Genomic DNA, 19,658 nt, shown 5'->3' on the forward strand with positions numbered 1-19,658 from the left:
TGCGCTGCAGTTTCTCATGGCCTGCCACAATAGGAAACATACGGTGGGTTAGCCCCTGCGTAGTAAAAGTGCGATCTAGTTATGAGGCCCACAAAGGTTAGTTTTCATGCCTTGGCCCAGCTGTTTATATTCCTGTCCATCATCCGTCTTGTCTGAACACACAGAGTAACAAAAGAATCAATTATAGTTGTTTGGTTTGTCTGGAAAAATAGAACCATTTTGATTGGCGTCGTAGAAATTGTTGGATTTGCTCCGGGCCTGATTTCCTATCTCGCTTTTGATTATTTATATATCCAGTTTTCAGACGATTTGTCCACTGTTCAATGAAAACAGGTTGTGTACCCAGGCTTAGACATCCTCGCCTTCCCTCCCCGCATGCCTCCATTCCACGCCGGTCATGACTAAGCCTCGGAGACTGGTCTGTGTTGACTGTGTTTGCCTACTGCTCTCAGATTACACTTCCTAGTTCCCTTGGAAGGATGGATCTGAGTGTATGAGTAACCAGACACATGCCTCCCTTCGTCTCACTGTGCACGCTGGTGCGAAGTATGCAAATGACCAACGCAGATAACCAAATGTGAAAAAACCCAGGCAGATTTTTATGAGCTTGCCTACTGATGTAGCAAATGAACGAGTAGCTGTGCTTTGTGCATTTTTCCCCTCCTCTCGCGTTTATGGCCGCATAGCTGCGGTGTCTGCTCCGCTCTTGTTATGAAAGGCATGAAGGTGGGAGAGGTGGCACTCGAGTTGGGATTTTTGAGAGGTTTCCCTAAATCAAACAGTCGCAGCGAGTTCTGGCAGGCGCCTCTGATCGACCATGCTTGGCACCGGTAAACAAGCAGTCTGGGCAGGGGCTCGGACTCCCTCCGCAGCCGTTACTAACATTAATTAAAAGATTTTTTCTCAGAGAGTTAATTTTTTCCCCTTTGGCTGTGTTATTTTTCTCATGGAAACCAATCCTGCCATGGTTGGAATGAGTCTGATATATCGCAGTAGATTTAAAAAAAAAAAAAAAAAGGAATTCTGCACAGATTCAGTTAAAACCTCACGGGATTGAGGATGGCTCAGCACAACTGAGCAGACTGAGAGTAGGACCTCTGATCTACAATCACTTTAACCTTTTAGATTATATAATTTGAGGAGGTCAAGAGCTAGTTACGTTTAGGTCTATTAGGTTGTTATAGTGAAAACTGCTTTTTCTTACGTGTACAGCACGCGAAGCACACATTGTCCAGAATTGTTGGATACCTGGACATTTCTTGTTATGGTAGGATGGTACTTGATCTTCTTGGGATGGAAATAATTCCGTTGAAATGTGTATCAAATATTTTCCACATGCATAAAGCAGTAAAGAGGATCTATCCAGCATCATTTGTTGTTATCACACGTGTCTACTGGTCATAGCTGTATGTCACTCCTGTCTGTACAGTAGCATCTAATCTCAGCGTTACATACTTTTTTTTACCAGCGGGTGGTTGAATTACATTGCTCTTTCTTCCTTTGTTGCATATTGGTGGTTACTAGTCATAATGGCGCTTTACTTGTTGCCTGGTGCTGATAAAAACAAGGGAGAAAACATTTGTTTTAGGGTAAGACGATAGTCACATGAGATATTGTGTTTTCTTTTAATAACTTAACCACTGTTTGGAAATTTGAAGATCACCATGACCCCTTCCTTCAGTTCACTGACTCCCAGGACACCACAGAAGTGATGAATTGGACTGCGAGCATGAGTATTAATGTGTCAGTCTGTCTAGCGTTTAAAAGGGGGAAAACATGGAATTACTGTGTTTATTGGCTCCGAGAGGCTGATCTGCTGCTGCAGTTGGTGGAAATCTGTATCAGTTGCGGAGGCTCAAGTGAAGTGCTCGGCTGCACGACGCAGCCGGACCCACTGTCAGAGGGAGCAGGAGTGATTCAAACGCCAGATGGTTTGGAGATGGCCTCCTCCAGGAGGAGCACGTTTAGTTTCCGACAAGAGATGTTTGTGTACTACCCCGGGAGATGTTTTTAAGTCTTCGTCTGCTGATGTGAATAGACACACAACTGTCTCCACTGACCTGTGTACATGTAAAGAAGCCTAGAGCTATAGTTCGCCAAGGCTCATAATGAGAATATTTTGACAATAACGTATCAAAGAGAGTAACGCAGCTTCTCATCCACTCTGTTGACTTAAGCTTCCTGTGTGTTATCTTTACGCCGACCCCACCGTAATAAGGGTTTGCAGTGACAAAATCCATTATTACTCCCATTTGAGGTTATTAAATTTCCAGGTGTTTTCTACACTGATGCTTGTAGACATAATTCTAGCCTACAGGCAGCCTATGAATAGACCTCACCTGACGCTTTGCGTTGCTCTGTAATTAGCATCTTAGTCACGCAATAATGCGGCTGTAATTATTCAAGTAATAATCATCGTCTCGGACATTTTATTACGGTGAAGATGTCCAGAAAGATCACATTGCATCCTGCACCCTACCCCTGCTGCTCTCTGCCATGTGTACTGATGGATGAGAGGAGGAAACGGGGTCGGGATATATTACTTTCGTCGGCCGGGGGTCCTCCGAGCATCGGTCATGCCTGAGCTGGAGATCGACGGCGGGGAAAAATGCTATTTAAGGAAACACACTGACACACACACACGCTTGCACACTCAAGTCAGCTCAGTCATCCCAGTTATTCTGTGCTGCTGTGGCGTTGTTTACCTCAAAGCTTCTGCTTGTCTGTATTCAGGGGCCGAACTCCTCTGGTTCCTCTTGGTGTTCTGTTCTGTGTTATATCGACAGAGAAAATCAAATGATCTGGAAAACACATTATTGTCTTCTCTCTTTTGCTGCTGCTTTGATGTTTTTTAAACAATTTTTTTTTTACAATTTTTATAACCTACTTTTAAAATTGTGAGATAGGATGTTTGATTTTTACATTTTCACAGATTTCTCAGGGAGTAATTAAAGAACATTAATATAAACCATATTAGTTCATGCAATATGTATATAAATCCTTTCAAAGTCTGTGGCTTTGATCCCGGAATGCAAATGGAATTGGTTGCAGGCAACAAAACAAAAGAATTATCGCAGCAGACCAAAGTAAAGCAGAAAACAACAAAGCAAAAAATGCCAGCGTCACTACAGGTCCTCCTGATTAATATTAATTTACGGTATACATATTTATTCCCAGCTGAAATCTTATTTATAGTGTGATTTTTACCATCAGCAGTTCCAGTGTTTACAAGGTAAAAGCAGTGCTGTGGAACGTGGTGGCCTAATCCATGGGTCTATTTTTAGATTAGAGTATGATGTAATACAACCAGGGAAAGCAAAGGAATGCTGTGTGTGTGTGTGTGTGTGTGTGTGTGTGTGTGTGTGTGTGTGTGTGTGTGTGTGTGTGTGTGTGTGTGTGTGTGTGTGTGTGTGTGTGTGTGTGTGTGTGTGTGTGTGTGTGTGTGTGTGTGTGTGTGTGTGTGTGTGTGTGTGTGTGTGTGTGTGTGTGTGTGTGCATACTGGGGGGGTGAGGCTGAGTGTGTCAAGGCTTTGCATGCATGTGTTTAATTCTTGTGTGAATGTGTGAAATCCTGCAGCTTAATCCAGATGTCAGGAGATTTTGTTGTTCCCGCTGAGCTAAAGCTGTGTTGATTTGTCTTTTTTTTTTCTTTTTAATTATTGCCCACTTAAAACAGTTTGGTTGAGGATTTTACTGTTGTGGAACAAAACAGGATTTTTTCTTCTGAATAGTGGGTTATTTCATAATAACTCCCATCTTTGTGTTCCCATCCTCTGCCTAACAGAAACACATGCTGCAGCCTCTCCCCTTGAGCGAGCATATGGGTCTCTGTGGGAGGCGACTATTATTCAAATTATAGGCCGAGTTTATTGTTGTCATTAAGCTGGGGGGGGGGGGGGGGGGTAGCATGTCACAGCAGCCCCGCCATGAGCTGAGCCATCCTTTTTAGGGTTCACACAAACGCACGCTGTGACACAGCATGTCTGTCTGTATAGTTGCACCCCCGTTTCCTTCCAAGAAGTCCAAAGTGTGTTCGAGGTTTCCTGCGAACTTTCTCAGAAGTGTGTCATAAAAGTATCTTCTCATTTCCCAGGCTTGGTCCTTGATGTGTCCCCATAACCTGCGTGTCTTTACAGGCACATTAACCCCCCCCCCCCCCCCACCCCCCCCCCCCCCCCACCCCCCCACACACAGAGGGACTAACTCCTCCTGACCCTGCTGCTGTAGATTGTAGATCGGCAATCTTCAAACCTCTCTTCAGACAAATATGGCAACCAAAAGATATCATTGTAGTAGTTCACCTTGTGTTACACTTGTTTCACCTTGAACCCGGGGCTTGTTGCAGTTGGACCATCGCATGGATAAGATACCATGTGCTAAGAAATGGCTACTAAGAATTGAATTTGAAGCAAGCACACATTTTTACTGAGACACTGACCTTGAAATTCTCCTTCATCCTTGTTTTGCTCCCGTCGTGCTGCCTCAGGCCGCCCGCCACTTGCCAGATAACTAAAGAAACTGCATGCGTGACTGCACAGCAATCAACCCCAGCATCTCGAGTCCTTTCTGAGATGAAGAGGAACAGAATCCGGCTTTGGCTGCGTCATATCTATTTGAGGAACAGTCATGTATGTAGTTAGTCCTAATTTTCATCACTTTGCCATTATTATTGACAAACGAATTAAGAGCCGTCGATTGAGTCATTCGCAGTGAATACTGCCTGACACTCAAACGTTCAGAGCGTCCCTTATTTGTTTGTCAATGTTGCGGCTGTGTGACCTAGTGCTTGACAGTATTTTGCACATTTACCATATCTTCAATGCCCGTAGGGAGTCTGTCACAAATAATTTATTTAGTGCATGACATGTACCGAACCACAGACTACAGTACTGCTGCAGGTGCAGATGGCCCCGACAGTTTGTGCATGTTCACAGTGAAAAACGGCGTGGCCGGGTTCATCTAAACGCTCGTGTTGGAAACGGGCCCCTTCCGTCTGTGCTGGCACCACCGCAGCCCCTCAGGGCTGACTGAGGCCGAGCCAAACCCAGAGCCGGCTGTTTTCACTGCAGCCAGGAGTTGGCAGGGTGTGAAAAGGAGGCCAGCTGACCTCTGTACCTGCCTCCCTTTCATGATGTGCTGCCACCGGGAACGGGACTACTGTACATTGGTTTCCATGAGATGAGCTCAGCATCCTGGACGGTCGAGTGCAGAGCTCAAGCTTTTACGGAGAGAGACGGGCTGACAGTGTGAAGTGGAAACCCACCGAGACGTCACCCATTGGTTTGTGAACTGCCGATTTGAAGCCTGAAGTTTAGCATTTTGACCAGCGCCATGTTGGGTTTGTTTCACAACCAGACGTCGGAGTGGGTGGTGATTGATCCCAAACACTTTTAACCTCTCTATTATTGACAATTCTTTTCTGATCAATAACATCATTTTTATGTCTTAAGATATTGATCCCCTGCAGAGGAAATTAAAATTTGTCACTGAAGCACAAAAGAGTAGCAGTGCAAGGAGAAAATTTAATAAGAACTAAAATAACAATATAAGTATTAACTATTGAGTTACAGGAGGGGCGGTTATGCTTCTTCTTATTTTCTGTCATTATGTATAATGTCACAATGTCGGATATCCTCATTAAACGTGGCCGAAGTTTCAGATAGTGAGGTAAAAGTAAAAGTAGTGAGACAAAAGCTCAGGCGTCCGATTGCTCTGAACACAAGGTCCCAACGTTCTTTTTACTTCTTTATACAGTCAATTCCCCACACATACAAATATTATCAGAGACACTGTTATGTCAAACAATAAGCACATCATGGGCGTGATGTATTAACCAAACAATAATCTATGTTGCAGCGGATGTTCGTGCCGCCCCCCTCTCATGTTTCACATCGGATTTTACATCAGACTCGATGTACAGATTGTTTTTGCCATTTTCAATCATCATAATGTTGTTACTTAGTTTTAATTACCTAGTGCTTATTTGTACAGTTTGCTTTCAGAACCTTGTAAGAAGAACAAGAGGAGGTGGTGTTCATAAGCCCCGGGAGCTTCCAGAAGTTCGGCCAATCAAAAGAAATCAGGCTTTTAAGGAGTCCTGAGCTAATATTGCCTGTTTCAGTGAGAGGCTCAACTGAGGGGCGGCATAACAGGCAGTTCCAGAAAAATAAACCTGTGAAATCATACAAAGCCAGTTCTGTAGTGGAGTCCCTGAATAGGAAATAGAGAGATGGAAATGAGTATAGTAAAATTTTGTAATTTATATATATTTTTTTTTACAACTGATGCTAATACTTTGGACACAGTTTGAAAGCAGTTGGTTGGCAGAGAGTTCCTATTTGCTGAGCCACCGTGAATGTCGAACAAGCACGGCCAGTTTCTGCATCGTTGCCCTGGGAGATCATTTGAACCAGAGCCACTGCTTTGCAGAAATGTAGTATTCAGCATATAGACCTGATTAAACAAGTTTTTTTTTTGTAGTCATCATCACCACTTTTGTCATTGTGCTTTCTTTGCGGCCCTGTCATTTAACACTTTCCCTCTCCGTCATCTTTCCTTTACACTTGCCCTGATGTTGACTAAAGCTGATCTCTTAACGGCTGCTCATGCTCGCTGGGCTACAGACGCCAAATAACACCAACGATTGATCTCGTCCGCATGGGGGTTAAAAAAACTGGACACGTAAAGGTGAACTGCCGCAGGACAGAGCAGGTAAAACGACAGCAAGAGTCAACTCCTGTGCAGTATTTACACAGGAAGCTCTAACAAACAAAGGGGCTATTTAAAGTGGAATTCTTCTTACTATTCCCATCTCATTTTCTTGAATCTGTAGGATTGTTTCCTACAGTGTGTCTGGAGTGATTCTGTACCACACAGACATGTCTACACACACTTGGGACCGGTGTGTTTCCTGTTTGGCTTTGTGTGGACTCAGTTGCCTTCCTGTGTCAGGCAGCCTCATTCCTAGACAGATACAAGGTTGTTGGAGGTCATGTCCTGCGAAATGAAAAACAAGACCTTCTCCTCAATTCCAGATTTGATTGCATGTCGATTATCAAAATGGCTGGAGATTAATTTAGTAGTTGAATATTAATCGATTCATTGTTGCAGATCAAGTTTCATTAGGTGGCTGCCAAAAGAAGGAGCATTATAAAGCTTTAATGTTGTTAGTTTTCTTCTCCAGCGTTCGACTACATGGTTTTGCAGCAGAATGTTGAGTTATCTTCTATAGTTCACTCAGCTTTATGAATCTCCCTCTCGCTTACAGAACGAAGATGCCTGAGGCCTGAGTTAAAAAGCCCTCCACCAGAGAGCGTGTGTTCCAGGGCGCGGGCTGGGACCCAGAGAGCCCTGCCTCGGGGCTGAAGGGCCCCCTCGCAGCCCTGCGTAAGTCTGGACCATGGGGGATGGAGGTGCTGGTGCCACCGGAGGAAACGGGGCGAATCGGTCCCACGTCCTGTTCGACAGCTTCGTCCAGGCGTCCACGTGCAAGGGCACGCTCAAGGCCTTCCAGGAGCTGTGCGACCACACAGAGGTCAGGCCCACGGAGCACCGGGTCTTCTATCACAAGCTCAAGTCCAAGCTCAACTACTGGAAGGCCAAGGCGCTCTGGGCCAAGCTGGACAAGAGGGCCAGCCACAAGGAGTACAAGAAGGGTCGCGCCTGTGCCAACTCAAAGGTAAGGAGGGCCTGCGTCAGCTGGAAAAGCTCCATGATCAGTTTGTTTGCTGACTTCAGTGCAGTGAGAGCTAAATTTGATCCTCGGTGCCGAGTAATCATGTATCATGTGAGGCTCATGTTTACGAGCCAGATGGGTGCGTCGCTTGTGCAGTTTTGTAATATGACAAATGACTTCATGAATTGACCTCTAGTTTATATTCTCTCATTTCAAACTGAACATAAAAGGAATTTAAACTCGTAAAAAAACACGAGCTACGTGTCTTTAAAAGGCAAAAATGCACTTTTCCAAGTTAAAGCTCAGGACTCAGTTATCGGTTTCTTCATTGATAGCCAATGTGTGGATATGGGCTAAAAAGGCTTGCCAGATTTTGTGGAAGGTCTTAGGGGAACCTCTTAAAAGTGTATGGTTCTTAAAGCTCAGTCATAACATCTGTGTCTATTCGCCTCCAGTGTCTGATCATCGGTGCGGGGCCATGCGGCTTACGTACCGCCATCGAGCTGGCCTTCCTGGGGGCCAGAGTGGTGCTGCTGGAGAAGAGAGACGCCTTCTCCAGGAACAACGTGCTGCACCTCTGGCCCTTCACCATCCAGGACCTCAGGGGCCTCGGGGCCAAGAAGTTCTACGGGAAGTTCTGTGCCGGTGCCATCGATCATATCAGTGAGTACACGTGACAAACCTTGCTCTCCTTTGCTTAGATTATTTGAAATATGGGTCACATTTGCTTGTTGCTTTTAGTGTTTTGCATGCACTTGGAAGAGGTCAATTTTGGGTGGTGTATTTCACTTGAGTTCTGTTTCTCACCGTCTTTGTATTGCAGGTATTCGTCAGCTCCAGCTGATGCTGCTCAAAGTGGCTCTCCTCCTGGGCATTGAGATCCATGTCAACGTAGAGTTCAAGGGTCTCATTGAGCCCCCCGGCGATCAAGAAACTGAAAGTAAGCGAGTCAAGCTGCTGCCAGGCCAGAAAACAAAAATGAATCGGAAAGGGAACATGTGTTCTGTCAAAAGTCTGGCTCTGTTGATGCATTTCTGTCTGATTACACATGCTGCGTTTTCTCAGGGATAGGCTGGAGGGCTGAGGTCCACCCCAGGACGCACCCTGTCAACGAGCTGGAGTTCGATGTCATCATCGGAGCAGACGGAAGGAGAAATACCTTACCAGGCAAGTCTGCATTTACAGACTGGGAGACGTGCGTTAGTAACGCAGCTCGCCTCTGAACACACAAAGGAAAACTGAAGCTACACTGTTTATTTGTTTCTCTGCATGGACTCGGAGGTCATTCATCATTTGCATGATCACACTTGTGTACAGCTGCGGTCGGGGGGCCTGACATCACCTCTCGTTCCTCGTGTGTGAATGAGCATTTGAGCACATCTGTGTGTGTTTGTTTGTGTCTGGCTGTGTTTGCTCTCCCAGCACAGCAGAATGTGAATTGTTGAATCGACTGTCTGTTTCCTCCATGAGTGTTTCAAGGGCCTCATACGTACTCACAGACACACTAGTAGAGTACCATGGCCCCTCTCTGTATTACTGACTGCAGCGTCCACATCACTACGTTGCCCTCCACACTACGCCAAAATGTTTAGAAATCGCCGCTCGCCCTGTTTTAGTTGACTGCGAAAACTGTGCACGGGATATGAAGACATTTGGAAAAGATGATGAAGCAGTCGCCGGCATTCGCTTCCTGATTGGTCCATATAATCCCCCCAGGGTTTGGGCGTAAGGAGTTCCGGGGCAAGCTCGCGATCGCCATCACCGCCAACTTCATCAACAGGCACACGTCGGCGGAGGCAAAGGTTGAAGAGATCAGCGGTGTGGCCTTCATCTTCAACCAGAAGTTCTTTCAAGACCTCCGAGAAGCCACAGGTCTGTCACAGCTCCACATGTCTTTCGTTGACGGATATTTTATGCTCACTTTTTGATATAAGACCTTAAGATACAGCATTAAACATCTTTTTTTTATTATTCTTTTATTGGTAATAAAAGAATAATAATCTGTCCTTGGATCACACTTCTGAGTTTTTCAGCCCACCCAATTAAAATGCTCAACATTAGGTCGGACGCCAAGCCCGTCTGGTTTATTTGCTGACATGACGATGTCCTCGGGGGCTTTGGCGATGTGCTTTGAGTCGCGTAATTGCCACTCTTGTCCTCTGTACACGACGTGACGGTCGGCTGTGCCAATGAGGAAAAAAGGACCGCGTGCTTGGTATTTAACAATACGTCTTTCTGTCTGCCTCTTTTTAGGTATTGACCTGGAAAACATCGTTTACTACAAGGATGACACGCACTACTTTGTGATGACTGCCAAAAAGCAGAGCCTGTTGGAGAAAGGAGTCATTCTGCATGTGAGTGATCAAAGCACCGGAGCTTCGGTGCGGTGTGTGCGTGTTTGAGAGACAATTGTCGAATCTCATTTTTGTCTCTCTGTCGCAGATATAAAGGCCGTTTGCACAGACTGAGCAAAAAAAAGTTTGACTGTCTCTCTCTCTCTCTCTCTCTCTCTCTCTCTCTCTCTCTCTCTCTCTCTCTCTCTCTCTCTTTATGAGTCATTATTTTGTTTCTCTTCATGGTTTTGCCCAGTATCGGCCCTAATGGTCTCACCAAGCCAAAAGTGTCCAGGAAGAAACTGGCAACTCAAGCAGACTGTAGTGGAATTAGTAGTTTCCTTTCCCTGTCCCCTTTCCACAGGAAATGGGCAAGACAGGTTTTATATTTCTCTCTTTGTGTACAAACATTTACTGAAGGTGTGCTGCGATCGAAGCAGCCTTCAAGGTTTTGTAAATAAGCGTTTTTTCTTTGAGAGCCTCGTCTCGGTCGTCGCTTCTCTTCCGTTTAATTCTTGCTGCCTTTCATGGACGCGCTTGTGCTACATATTTTCATGGTCCCGGTGCATGTGAGCGCAAGCCCGTGTTTGTTTTCATGGTGAGCTGATGACATTAATGAGGTTTTATACACTGAGCTCTGACGCCAGAGGGAGGGGGTTTGAAAGCAGCAGGCACAAGTTAATGAAAAGGCACAAATTACTGCAACTGGGTTATGATGGCAAAGGCCAAGACAGATCCTTTTGATAGTGACTCAGTGCTGCTCCATGGAAGTGGATAGAGGGAGGTTGGAAGTGTTGGCATAAGAGTAAAAAAGCAAAAAACAACAGCCATTCATACCTTCCTTTAGCCTGCCCTTCCTGTCACCGACCGTCACCACCACCAGCCTGGCCCTGGCCCTGACCCAGCCTGGCAAGGACAACCAGGGAGCTTGAAGGTGGAAGAATGTGCCTCTCACCACCCTCTACGAAAACATGTCACTCAGGAAGCATGCAGTGATTTGATGCTACATGTTGGAGAGACTTGTGAACGGCGCAGTTCGTTCCACTTCCCTTGGCCTGTAGCACAGTCGAGTTGTAGAGGCTGTCACCTTAAGATTAAAACTTGCAGTAATGTTTTTCTACACATTTCAGTAACAGCGGGCCTTCAGTTGCTCTTGCTCTTGGAGCATAACACACAATGGTTTGGCCTGTGGTCATTTTGCAATTGTTTGAATTTACGGTTAAAGTTTCAGTTAATCGAAACATACCCAATGCTTTCATCCCTGTAGCTGAGATTTAAAATAAAGTTTCTATTACTTTATTTTCCTCATCCTCTTCCTCCGCCTCCTCCTCCACAGTCTTCCCTGTGGTTTGTGTACATTTGTGCATCTGCGCTATTTTTACAGATGCTCCTCTGCCACAAGAATGTAGGACAGAATGAGTAAAATCGCCACCTAAAAGACTGAGCAAGCTGCCCCACAGACTTCTTGTGTGCTTTTCTCGAATGTTGCCATCACTTGCTCCAGTTGTGGGTTTTTTCAAGTGGAATAAATTTTGCAAAAAGTACATATCATCAGAGATTTTTAAAGGCCTTCAGTCAGCACTTGGATTTCCAGAACTGCAGATTTTTTTTAAAACCCCTGACTCATTGATTACTTTTCTGTTCACATAACTCATCTGAATTCCTCTTCTAATCTCCTTTCGTTGTCTCAATCTCTCCCGTAGGACTATGCGGACACAGAGATGCTGCTTTCCCGAGCTAACGTAGACCAGGCCGCCCTGCTCTCTTACGCCCGAGAGGCTGCGGATTTCTCCACCAGCCAACAGCTGCCCACACTGGACTTTGCCATCAACCACTACGGCCAGCCGGATGTGGCCATGTTCGACTTCACCTGCATGTACGCCTCGGAGAACGCCGCCATGGTGCGCCAGCGCAACGGCCACCAGCTGCTGGTGGCGCTGGTGGGCGACAGCCTGTTGGAGGTGAGAGTTTATTATGTTTTAGTAATGTGTCACAGTCGTGTTACTCCATATCCTTGGTTCTTCTGCGGCCATACTTGGTTTTGTTGAATGTGGCGTTGGCCGTTGTCTCCAGCCCTTCTGGCCCATGGGCACCGGCATCGCCCGAGGTTTCCTGGCGGCCATGGACTCAGGCTGGATGGTGAAGAGCTGGGCTCAAGGAAAAACCCCACTGGAGGTGCTGGCTGAGAGGTGAGGGTGTGGAAGCACACTGACGCACGCATGCACACCAGACCCACCGTGCTCTCTGCTGGTTCTCACTGAAAACACTCCTGCACACGTGTACACGCACGCGCGCACACACTTTTATCTCTAAGTGTTTCACTAGGAAATGTGCCTGTACGAGATTTCAAGCGTCAGTCCCACCTCTCCTTGTACTAATGGGATAAGAGCCTCTCATAACAACCGACTGGAATGTGACTCCTTCTTCTGCAACAACTCTCTGTGCCCCTTCGATAAACAATCCTTTATATGCTTTCTTTATGGAATTGCCATCGCATCCTCCTATATTTACTCACACTGAATGGAAAAAATCCCCCCCCCCTCCCTTCCTTCCTTTAAGGGAGAGTATCTACCGCCTGCTGCCCCAGACCACAACGGAAAACATCAGCAAGAACTTCAATCAGTACTGCGTGGATCCGACCACGCGCTACCCCAACATAAGCCTTAACTTCCTTAAGCCCAGCCAGGTGAGAGTATGAGCCAAAAATCACAGGATTCATCTTTGTCTCTTTTACTGCTTCATAATACACATAGATTTGTAGTATCAGTAAAAGATCATGGATACTGTACTGCTCTATGAAATTAGAGATTTGATACAGCATGTTTGGAATTTTACATGTAGTGATTATGCGTTTATGTTGCAGGTTCGGCATCTCATCGACACGGGGGAGTCGAGGGAAATGCGCATAGAAATAGAGAACGTTATCAACTCGTCGACGCCCAAGTTGGCCAGGAATGGTTTGTATCTCTTGCTTTTCATTAAGCGTTTTAAAGACCCCCCCTTAATGTGCTTATTGATCAGTGTAGGATTTTTATTTTAGCTGCAATCACTGTTGCTGAAATGTAATAATGAACTGTTTTCACTCCAGAAAATTGCCTGCTTGACAAGCAGTCGCAAGGTAACACAAAGTCCAACTGCATGGTGTTGCTTGTCAGGGATTCCTCCTAGTTTGAACTGGTTTTAAGTTTACCTGCTATACGTATTTTTGCGAATGAGTTACATGAAGTGAATCCTGGAATGATGGAACTTTGTGGATGGACTTATTGCAGCCTATAAAAATTCCTGTACGTGTACTAACTCGGTTGATACTCTCACTGGTTGTATTCAACACTTAAAGTCACCTTCTGGCTGTTTTAAAGCTTTCCCATAAGGTCTGCATCCTCTCCTAACCTCTTTTTTGCATCCATTTTCACATTTAAATCAGATTTCTTTATTTTTTTATTTTACATCCCACGGTTCAGAACCCTTTGTCACTGGCTGGTTGAAACTTGTACTAACATGAATGATAAGTCTACCCGGATGACAAAACCTTATAATCCTATGCTCAGCCTTGCTCGCCCAAGGCTGTGAGATTGCTCAGCAGGAGATGTGTACTACTGTTTTCCAGAAACAGTTAGTTTTTTTTTTATTTTCATGCTTAATCCCAGATTCCCTTTGACCCGATGCCCCTAACACCAAGCCTTTTTTTATTTTCTCCCATCTGCCATCCCAGAATCCATCGCTCGATCTAGTAAGCTGCTCAACTGGTGCCAGAGACAAACGGAGGGATACAGGAATGTTAAAGTCACAGACCTCACCATGTCCTGGAAGAGCGGTCTGGCCCTGTGTGCCCTCATCCACCGGTATAGACCGGATCTCATGTGAGTAGCTGGAAGAAACGACACGGGGGAACGTGCACAACACGTTAGTGAAGATTATTAATCATCCTAATTTGATATTGGCCGATATGAGCTGGGGCTGCAACTAACGATTGTTTTCCCGATTTATTGATTAGTTTTGTTGGTCCATAAAATTTCATAAATGGTGAAAAATGTCGATCGTGTTTCCCCAAACCACAAGACGTTGTTTCTTTTTGTCCACACACCAAATATATTGTTTACTGTCACAGAGGAGCAAAGAAACCAGCAAATATTCACATTTAAGAAAATCTGAGAATTTGTACCTTTTTTCTCCATAAAAACTACTTGAACCGACTAATCGATTATGAAAATGTTTGGAGATTAATCAAGTGTATCCCATTGTGGTTCGAGTGAATGGGTTAAAACTTTGTTCTGTGCCTGGAACACATCCTAAATTAATGTGAGGATTGTTGCTTTGCAAATGAGGTTTATTGTCTGGTTGGGACCTTGGGTTTGGACTGTACCATATACCACTTTAAATGAGGTGACGGCTACCAGGCATAGTGGCCCTGTTGGGTCTCTTAAGGCACACACACACACACACACACACACACACACACACACACACACACACACACACATGCATACACACACGCATACTATAAACAACACAGTCTCCATCCGCATCATCTAATGCAGTTTGCTTCCCTCTGGAGGCAACGTGGCAATTAGCATTATGAGCTATTAGTGTCTGTGTCCCGTCTGACCTTTACACAGTGATGTAGCAGTTGTGCTCTGCTGCCTTTGATAGGCTGGATGCTGATGATGATGATGATGATGATGATGATGGGAGGAGGGGGGCTGATGAGTGAAAGCCCCTCGGGAACATTGCGTTCATGTTTATGTGTGTACAAGACATTCGCTGAGGAGGAGGGGAGGGTCCACTCTGTGCCTGATGTGATGTTCCAGTGCTAATGCTTTTAAATCGACTGCGTCTGCTGTTGACAGATATTGACGACGAGGCCTGTTCATTGTGTTTCAAGCTGCTGAGTAATGACATTTACAGTAACTGTTTCCATAACATGTACAGTAACCCGCTGTACAGTAAAGTGCTGGTCATTCAGGCTCACTGTCGGTTAATTACCATTATATCCCAAACTGTTGGATTTAAAGCTGTGTCTGGAAATTAAAGATTTGTTCTCCCTCATTTTCTAATCTTTTGGACAGATATTTGGTTTAATTTGAGCTTCAGCTTTTAATAAATAAAACGTGTGTAACATTTTTCTTTCGAAGGTATGAGTATCTTGGCATGTTTAAGCCAAGATCATGTCCCTCAAGTCCCCCAATATTTATTTACAATTATTTTCTGTCCTTGGTTTGTTTTATTTATTCTTTCCTTTTATATGTTTAATTTTATAACAATTTTATAGTTGTGTTCTTAATTGGATTTTTTTTTGTAAACCTCACATTGTATTACAATATTCAAGTAGAAAATACACAGTATACTTTCCCACAGGGATTCAAATAAAATCTAATCACCTCCCAGTTACTATGCAAAAAATAAAAAGGGGCAACGTTCACATTGTTTCTGGTCTCGGTATTTCAGACAATATCTGATCCTCATGCCAAAAAACTAAAACTGTCTGGTTGATATTATTTTGCAATTTATGATTCCACCATTAAAACAAGAATCAGACCCTAGTTTGATATCAAAAATCCTCAATTCAGAAGACTGTGAGGCCTGTGCGTTACATTTACTGGTACAACATAAATCAAAATCATTGGTAGGAACTCTTTGTGTCATGATTTGCTTTTTCTGTTTGTCCCTCATCTTTCATTTAGCACTCCCATCATGTCCCGTCTCACTCTCTAAAGATCTCTTTTGTTTCTTCTCTCTCCTCCTTCCCTTAGTGACTTTGACTCGCTGGACGAGCGCGACCAGGAAAAGAACAACCAGTTGGGCTTCGACGTGGCGGAGAAGGAGTTTTGCATATCGCCCTGCATGACTGGCAAGGAGATGTCTTCCGTGGTGGAGCCAGACAAACTCTCCATGGTCATGTACCTCAGCCAGTTTTATGAGATGTTCAAGGACACAGTGCCACCCGGAGGTGAGGAGCGGGTGGTGCAGTAGGACTGTTTGTTCTGTCATCTGGTTTTTATGGGAGGTGTCTGTAATTTACAGAAGTGTCATCTTCTTACAGATGCTGTGGGAAAACATAATTACCTGTTATCCCGAGAGGATTTAAAATGCCTTTGTTTTTACTCATAACCTAAAATTTCCCTTGTTGATTTTCTCTGTTCAGATAAGCAAAACATGAGTCCGGAGGAGAAGGCAGCACTGATAGCCAGCACCAAGTCTCCCATCTCGTTCCTCAGCAAACTGGGTCAGAGCATAGCGATATCCAGGAAACGGAATCCAAAGGTTATTGTCTGGAAAGAAAGATTCAAAAAGGTCACTTCACTATTTAATTTGCCTGGAGTTAAAATAACTCATGACATGTCATCAACAGGACAAAAAAGAGAAGGATGTGGACGGTTTGGGGAAGAGAAGGAAAACCAGTCAGTCTGAAGATGTGAGTAGTGTCTCAGTTGGAGCTGACCAATCCAACCAGAACAGACTAATTAATCCCACCGGACTCACGGCAGGAGGCAGAAAAAAACAAACACCAACGACAACTTTTTCCCCCTTTTTTTTTTTCTCCACAGGAGGAATTATCCAGGGCCAGTCGTGACGACAGGCCGTGCGTCCCCGCTCTCCAGTCTGAGAGAAAAATGGACTGTGCCGCTGTGGGGAACCACAACAAAGTCAAGGTCATGGCCACCCAGCTGCTCGCCAAGTTCGAGGAGAACGCCCCTGCCCAGCACTCAGGACTCAAACGACAGGTACGGAGGGAGCTTGCGTGGTCACTTTTGTTGGCTCAACGGCTGATGGGCGGTGGAAAGAGTTCTCCACGAGGGGAACGTCGGAGCAGCCACTCATTGTGGTTTGTTTTCCCTCACAATGAATATTTTGATGGACATGTAGATTTCACGTGGCGTGACAAGAGTCCCTGGTCTCGTGAGGGACGAGCTGTAGGCCACTGCATTAATGAGCTCGGATCCAAAATGCTAATATCGCTCAGGCTGGGTATTGTTCCTCCGTCATGTAGGCGGCGGCGGCGGCGGCCTCCCAGTGGCTGACTGGGCATGGAAGGACTCTGGTGAATTGTTTTTCTTTTCAAGCCCTGGTTTTCTTTTCTACTGAGCAGCAACAGAGCCGTGGGCGGGAAAACGAGTGGGAACACTCGGTCGTATTGTGTATTTGAGAGAAAGGCAACTCTTTTAGTCGTTGCAGACTGAGAAAGCGTCTTGTTAACCGGGTGACTTAAAATAGCTGCTTCTGAATCGTTGTTTTCCTTTTTTGTAAGATCCCGGTAGAAGATTGTGGTTGTTGCCTTTGCCATCAGATGTCTATGAAATTTCTATAAGGGCTAAATAGTGTAGCAGTTGCTTGGCTGAAGATATTTTATATAAATATATTTCCTCTCTTTTCATTTATTATTAATGTGTATTTTGCATGACTTTTACTCTGTAACATCTCTAAGAGCAACTTCCACCAGCTTCATCTTCTTATGACTCTCTGTCATTTCCTCATTACTTTTGCAAACTTTATTTTCCGCCTGATTCACTTCCCTTTTCCCCCCCCCGTGTGTCTCTCTCCATCTCCCATCATGGACCATTTTATGATGCCTTGCATGGTTATTCTGGGCCCCTCTCTCACTGGCCGCGCTCGCTGTCACCCCCGTCCTTGCTTGGCCACAAAGGGGGACTCGCTGCCCAATCTGGACCGCCTTTTGCCCCCCTCCCCGCCCCGGCCCTCTGTGAAAGAGCCGGTGCGCCTGGCACCTGTTCCCGCCTGGAGAAAGGTAAAGAGAGTGGAACTGTCCCACCCTGACCACTAACCACTAGACTGACCATCTAAACCGTATAGGTCCCTGTGTTGACCAGTGCTGCAGACCTCTAGTGTCGGATGTTGTGTGAGTGTCTTAATCAGCTGTGTGCAGTTTTGTGTGTTTGTGTCTGAGAGAGAGAGAGAGAGAGAGAGAGAGAGATGTATGAGTGAACCGGCGTCATGGTCTCTCTCTGTCTTCCTTGCTTCCTGGTTCAGAGACGCACACAGCAGCAGGAGCAGCTGAGCATTCGCTACAAAGAAATGATCAAGTGTCAGACGCTGCCCGGTAAAGGGGGGGAGCAGGTATGCCGGCACTGGTAGTCGTCCCAACTCCTCCTGTCACACCCTAGTAAATCCAGATTCACCCTCTCTCTCTCATCAAGACGGAACACGGATTGGTGTTTCCAATCCGGAAGCAAGGGGAAGGGAAGGTAGCATCACCAAGTCGAACAACAAAGCTCAAACAAGGAAATACAGGGATTGGTTTAGATTGCGTTATCATCTTACCAAAAAGCTGTTTAAAGTAGATTTTACAAATATCAGACAGTTCTGCAACTGTACGGCCTATTTCTTACCTCACATGTATTTATTTTACAGTATTTTTAGAATTTTTTAACAGTCAGGTAACGGAAGGGTTCACGTTCAAAACAGAACAGTAAAAACATTACAATGCTATGGTCATGGAAAAGCCAACACGCCAATAAAGAAATTATTATTGGTACACAGCTGTGATATTTCAAAAATGCAAGATGTTATTTACATAATAATGTGCAGTGCAGCCAGCTTTGAGTTGGCAGTAAAATGTAGCCTGCGGGAAATTCTTCCCGAACAAACAAAGCTCCGATTACCTTAAGTGGTTCTAAGCCATTTGCATTATTTGTATTATTTAAAACTGAGTATGTTTAATGTATTTCCCAGTGCTACTTCTCTCTCTTTAATAACTCTATTTAGAACTAATTTAACTGATTTCAAGAAAGAAAGAAAAAAAGGGAGACAGAGATAGAATGGACATTCCTCTTGCATGATGTCTACGTTCCCCCTCTTTCTTTTTGCACTTGCCCAGGACTTTATTTTTTATCCCATTTAGGGACTGTTTTAGTTAGTATAGATCACATTCTCTCAGCCAGCAGTCCTGCTCACCGGTGCACATACGTGTTGCTGACAGAGATTGAAGATCCAGTGCCTCACTCACTCCTGCAGCCTCAGTAGAGGACCAGCTCGTAGCCGTCCACCCTGCCTTTGTTGCCCCCCTCCCTCCCTTACTGCTTTCCATTGGGGAATAATAAAGTCTGCAAAGTTAAGTGCCGGAACGACCTTTCTCCTGCTGATTCTTAGAAATGTTTTTTTTAGTCTTGGCACTACAGTAGATTTAGTATTCCCGCTCCACATTTAAGACATTTAAAGCCTCAAACTCTGTGTGTGTTAAAAGGATTTAATTCCCTGCTGCTTCTTTAATGTCCTCCTCTCACTGCACAGTAAGTGTCTTGCTGCTACCTGAAAGTCGGAAAAGGATCATGATAATCTTAAATACTTCTGCACGCAGTGTTCAGGGTTGAGTTTTTAAAGCCACTGTTCATATGCATTATTTCATTTGCTCTCTTTTCATAAAGTAAATCTCTCTTTCACCCACTGCTGCTACAAGTATGACATTTTTTGCAGCGTTTTTGATGTAATACTGTAAAATAAGTTTCTATACATCAGATTTAAACCTTATGTCATAGCTAATTAAAGAGCTGCAACTATTTACATAATTGATTAATCGGTAAGTAGCTAAAATAAGGTAAGTGTACAGGTAAGTGGAGAAGAAAGCACTACACTAATTCGATTACACGAATGGATTACTTATTAGGTGTTGAGGTAATTCGCAAATATACTTAATT

The 19,658-nt window shown here is 44.8% G+C and overlaps 1 protein-coding gene across 29 annotated transcripts in view; it reads left to right on the top strand.

The window, feature by feature from the left end:
* mical3a (microtubule associated monooxygenase, calponin and LIM domain containing 3a) overlaps positions 1-19,658 on the top strand; it is a 79,501-nt gene that overhangs the window by 27,730 nt on the left and 32,113 nt on the right. For 19 of the 29 annotated variants that reach the window (XM_035642020.2, XM_035642021.2, XM_035642019.2 and 16 more), the window contains exons 2-19: positions 7,268-7,678; positions 8,131-8,338; positions 8,499-8,615; positions 8,741-8,842; positions 9,392-9,547; positions 9,929-10,029; positions 11,712-11,969; positions 12,082-12,197; positions 12,568-12,694; positions 12,872-12,965; positions 13,097-13,126; positions 13,721-13,868; positions 15,759-15,955; positions 16,151-16,269; positions 16,358-16,420; positions 16,554-16,730; positions 17,651-17,752; positions 17,995-18,081. In XM_035642020.2, the coding sequence (XP_035497913.2) occupies positions 7,400-7,678; positions 8,131-8,338; positions 8,499-8,615; positions 8,741-8,842; positions 9,392-9,547; positions 9,929-10,029; positions 11,712-11,969; positions 12,082-12,197; positions 12,568-12,694; positions 12,872-12,965; positions 13,097-13,126; positions 13,721-13,868; positions 15,759-15,955; positions 16,151-16,269; positions 16,358-16,420; positions 16,554-16,730; positions 17,651-17,752; positions 17,995-18,081 (2,481 nt within the window). In that variant the 5' untranslated portion in view covers positions 7,268-7,399. The remainder of the gene's footprint in view (positions 1-7,267; positions 7,679-8,130; positions 8,339-8,498; positions 8,616-8,740; positions 8,843-9,391; positions 9,548-9,928; positions 10,030-11,711; positions 11,970-12,081; positions 12,198-12,567; positions 12,695-12,871; positions 12,966-13,096; positions 13,127-13,720; positions 13,869-15,758; positions 15,956-16,150; positions 16,270-16,357; positions 16,421-16,553; positions 16,731-17,650; positions 17,753-17,994; positions 18,082-19,658) is intronic. The other 10 variants (XM_035642028.2, XM_047333062.1, XM_035642044.2 and 7 more) reach the window with 4 other exon arrangements.

This window comes from Scophthalmus maximus, chromosome 7 (assembly GCF_022379125.1).
Source record: "Scophthalmus maximus strain ysfricsl-2021 chromosome 7, ASM2237912v1, whole genome shotgun sequence".
NCBI lineage: Eukaryota > Metazoa > Chordata > Actinopteri > Pleuronectiformes > Scophthalmidae > Scophthalmus > Scophthalmus maximus.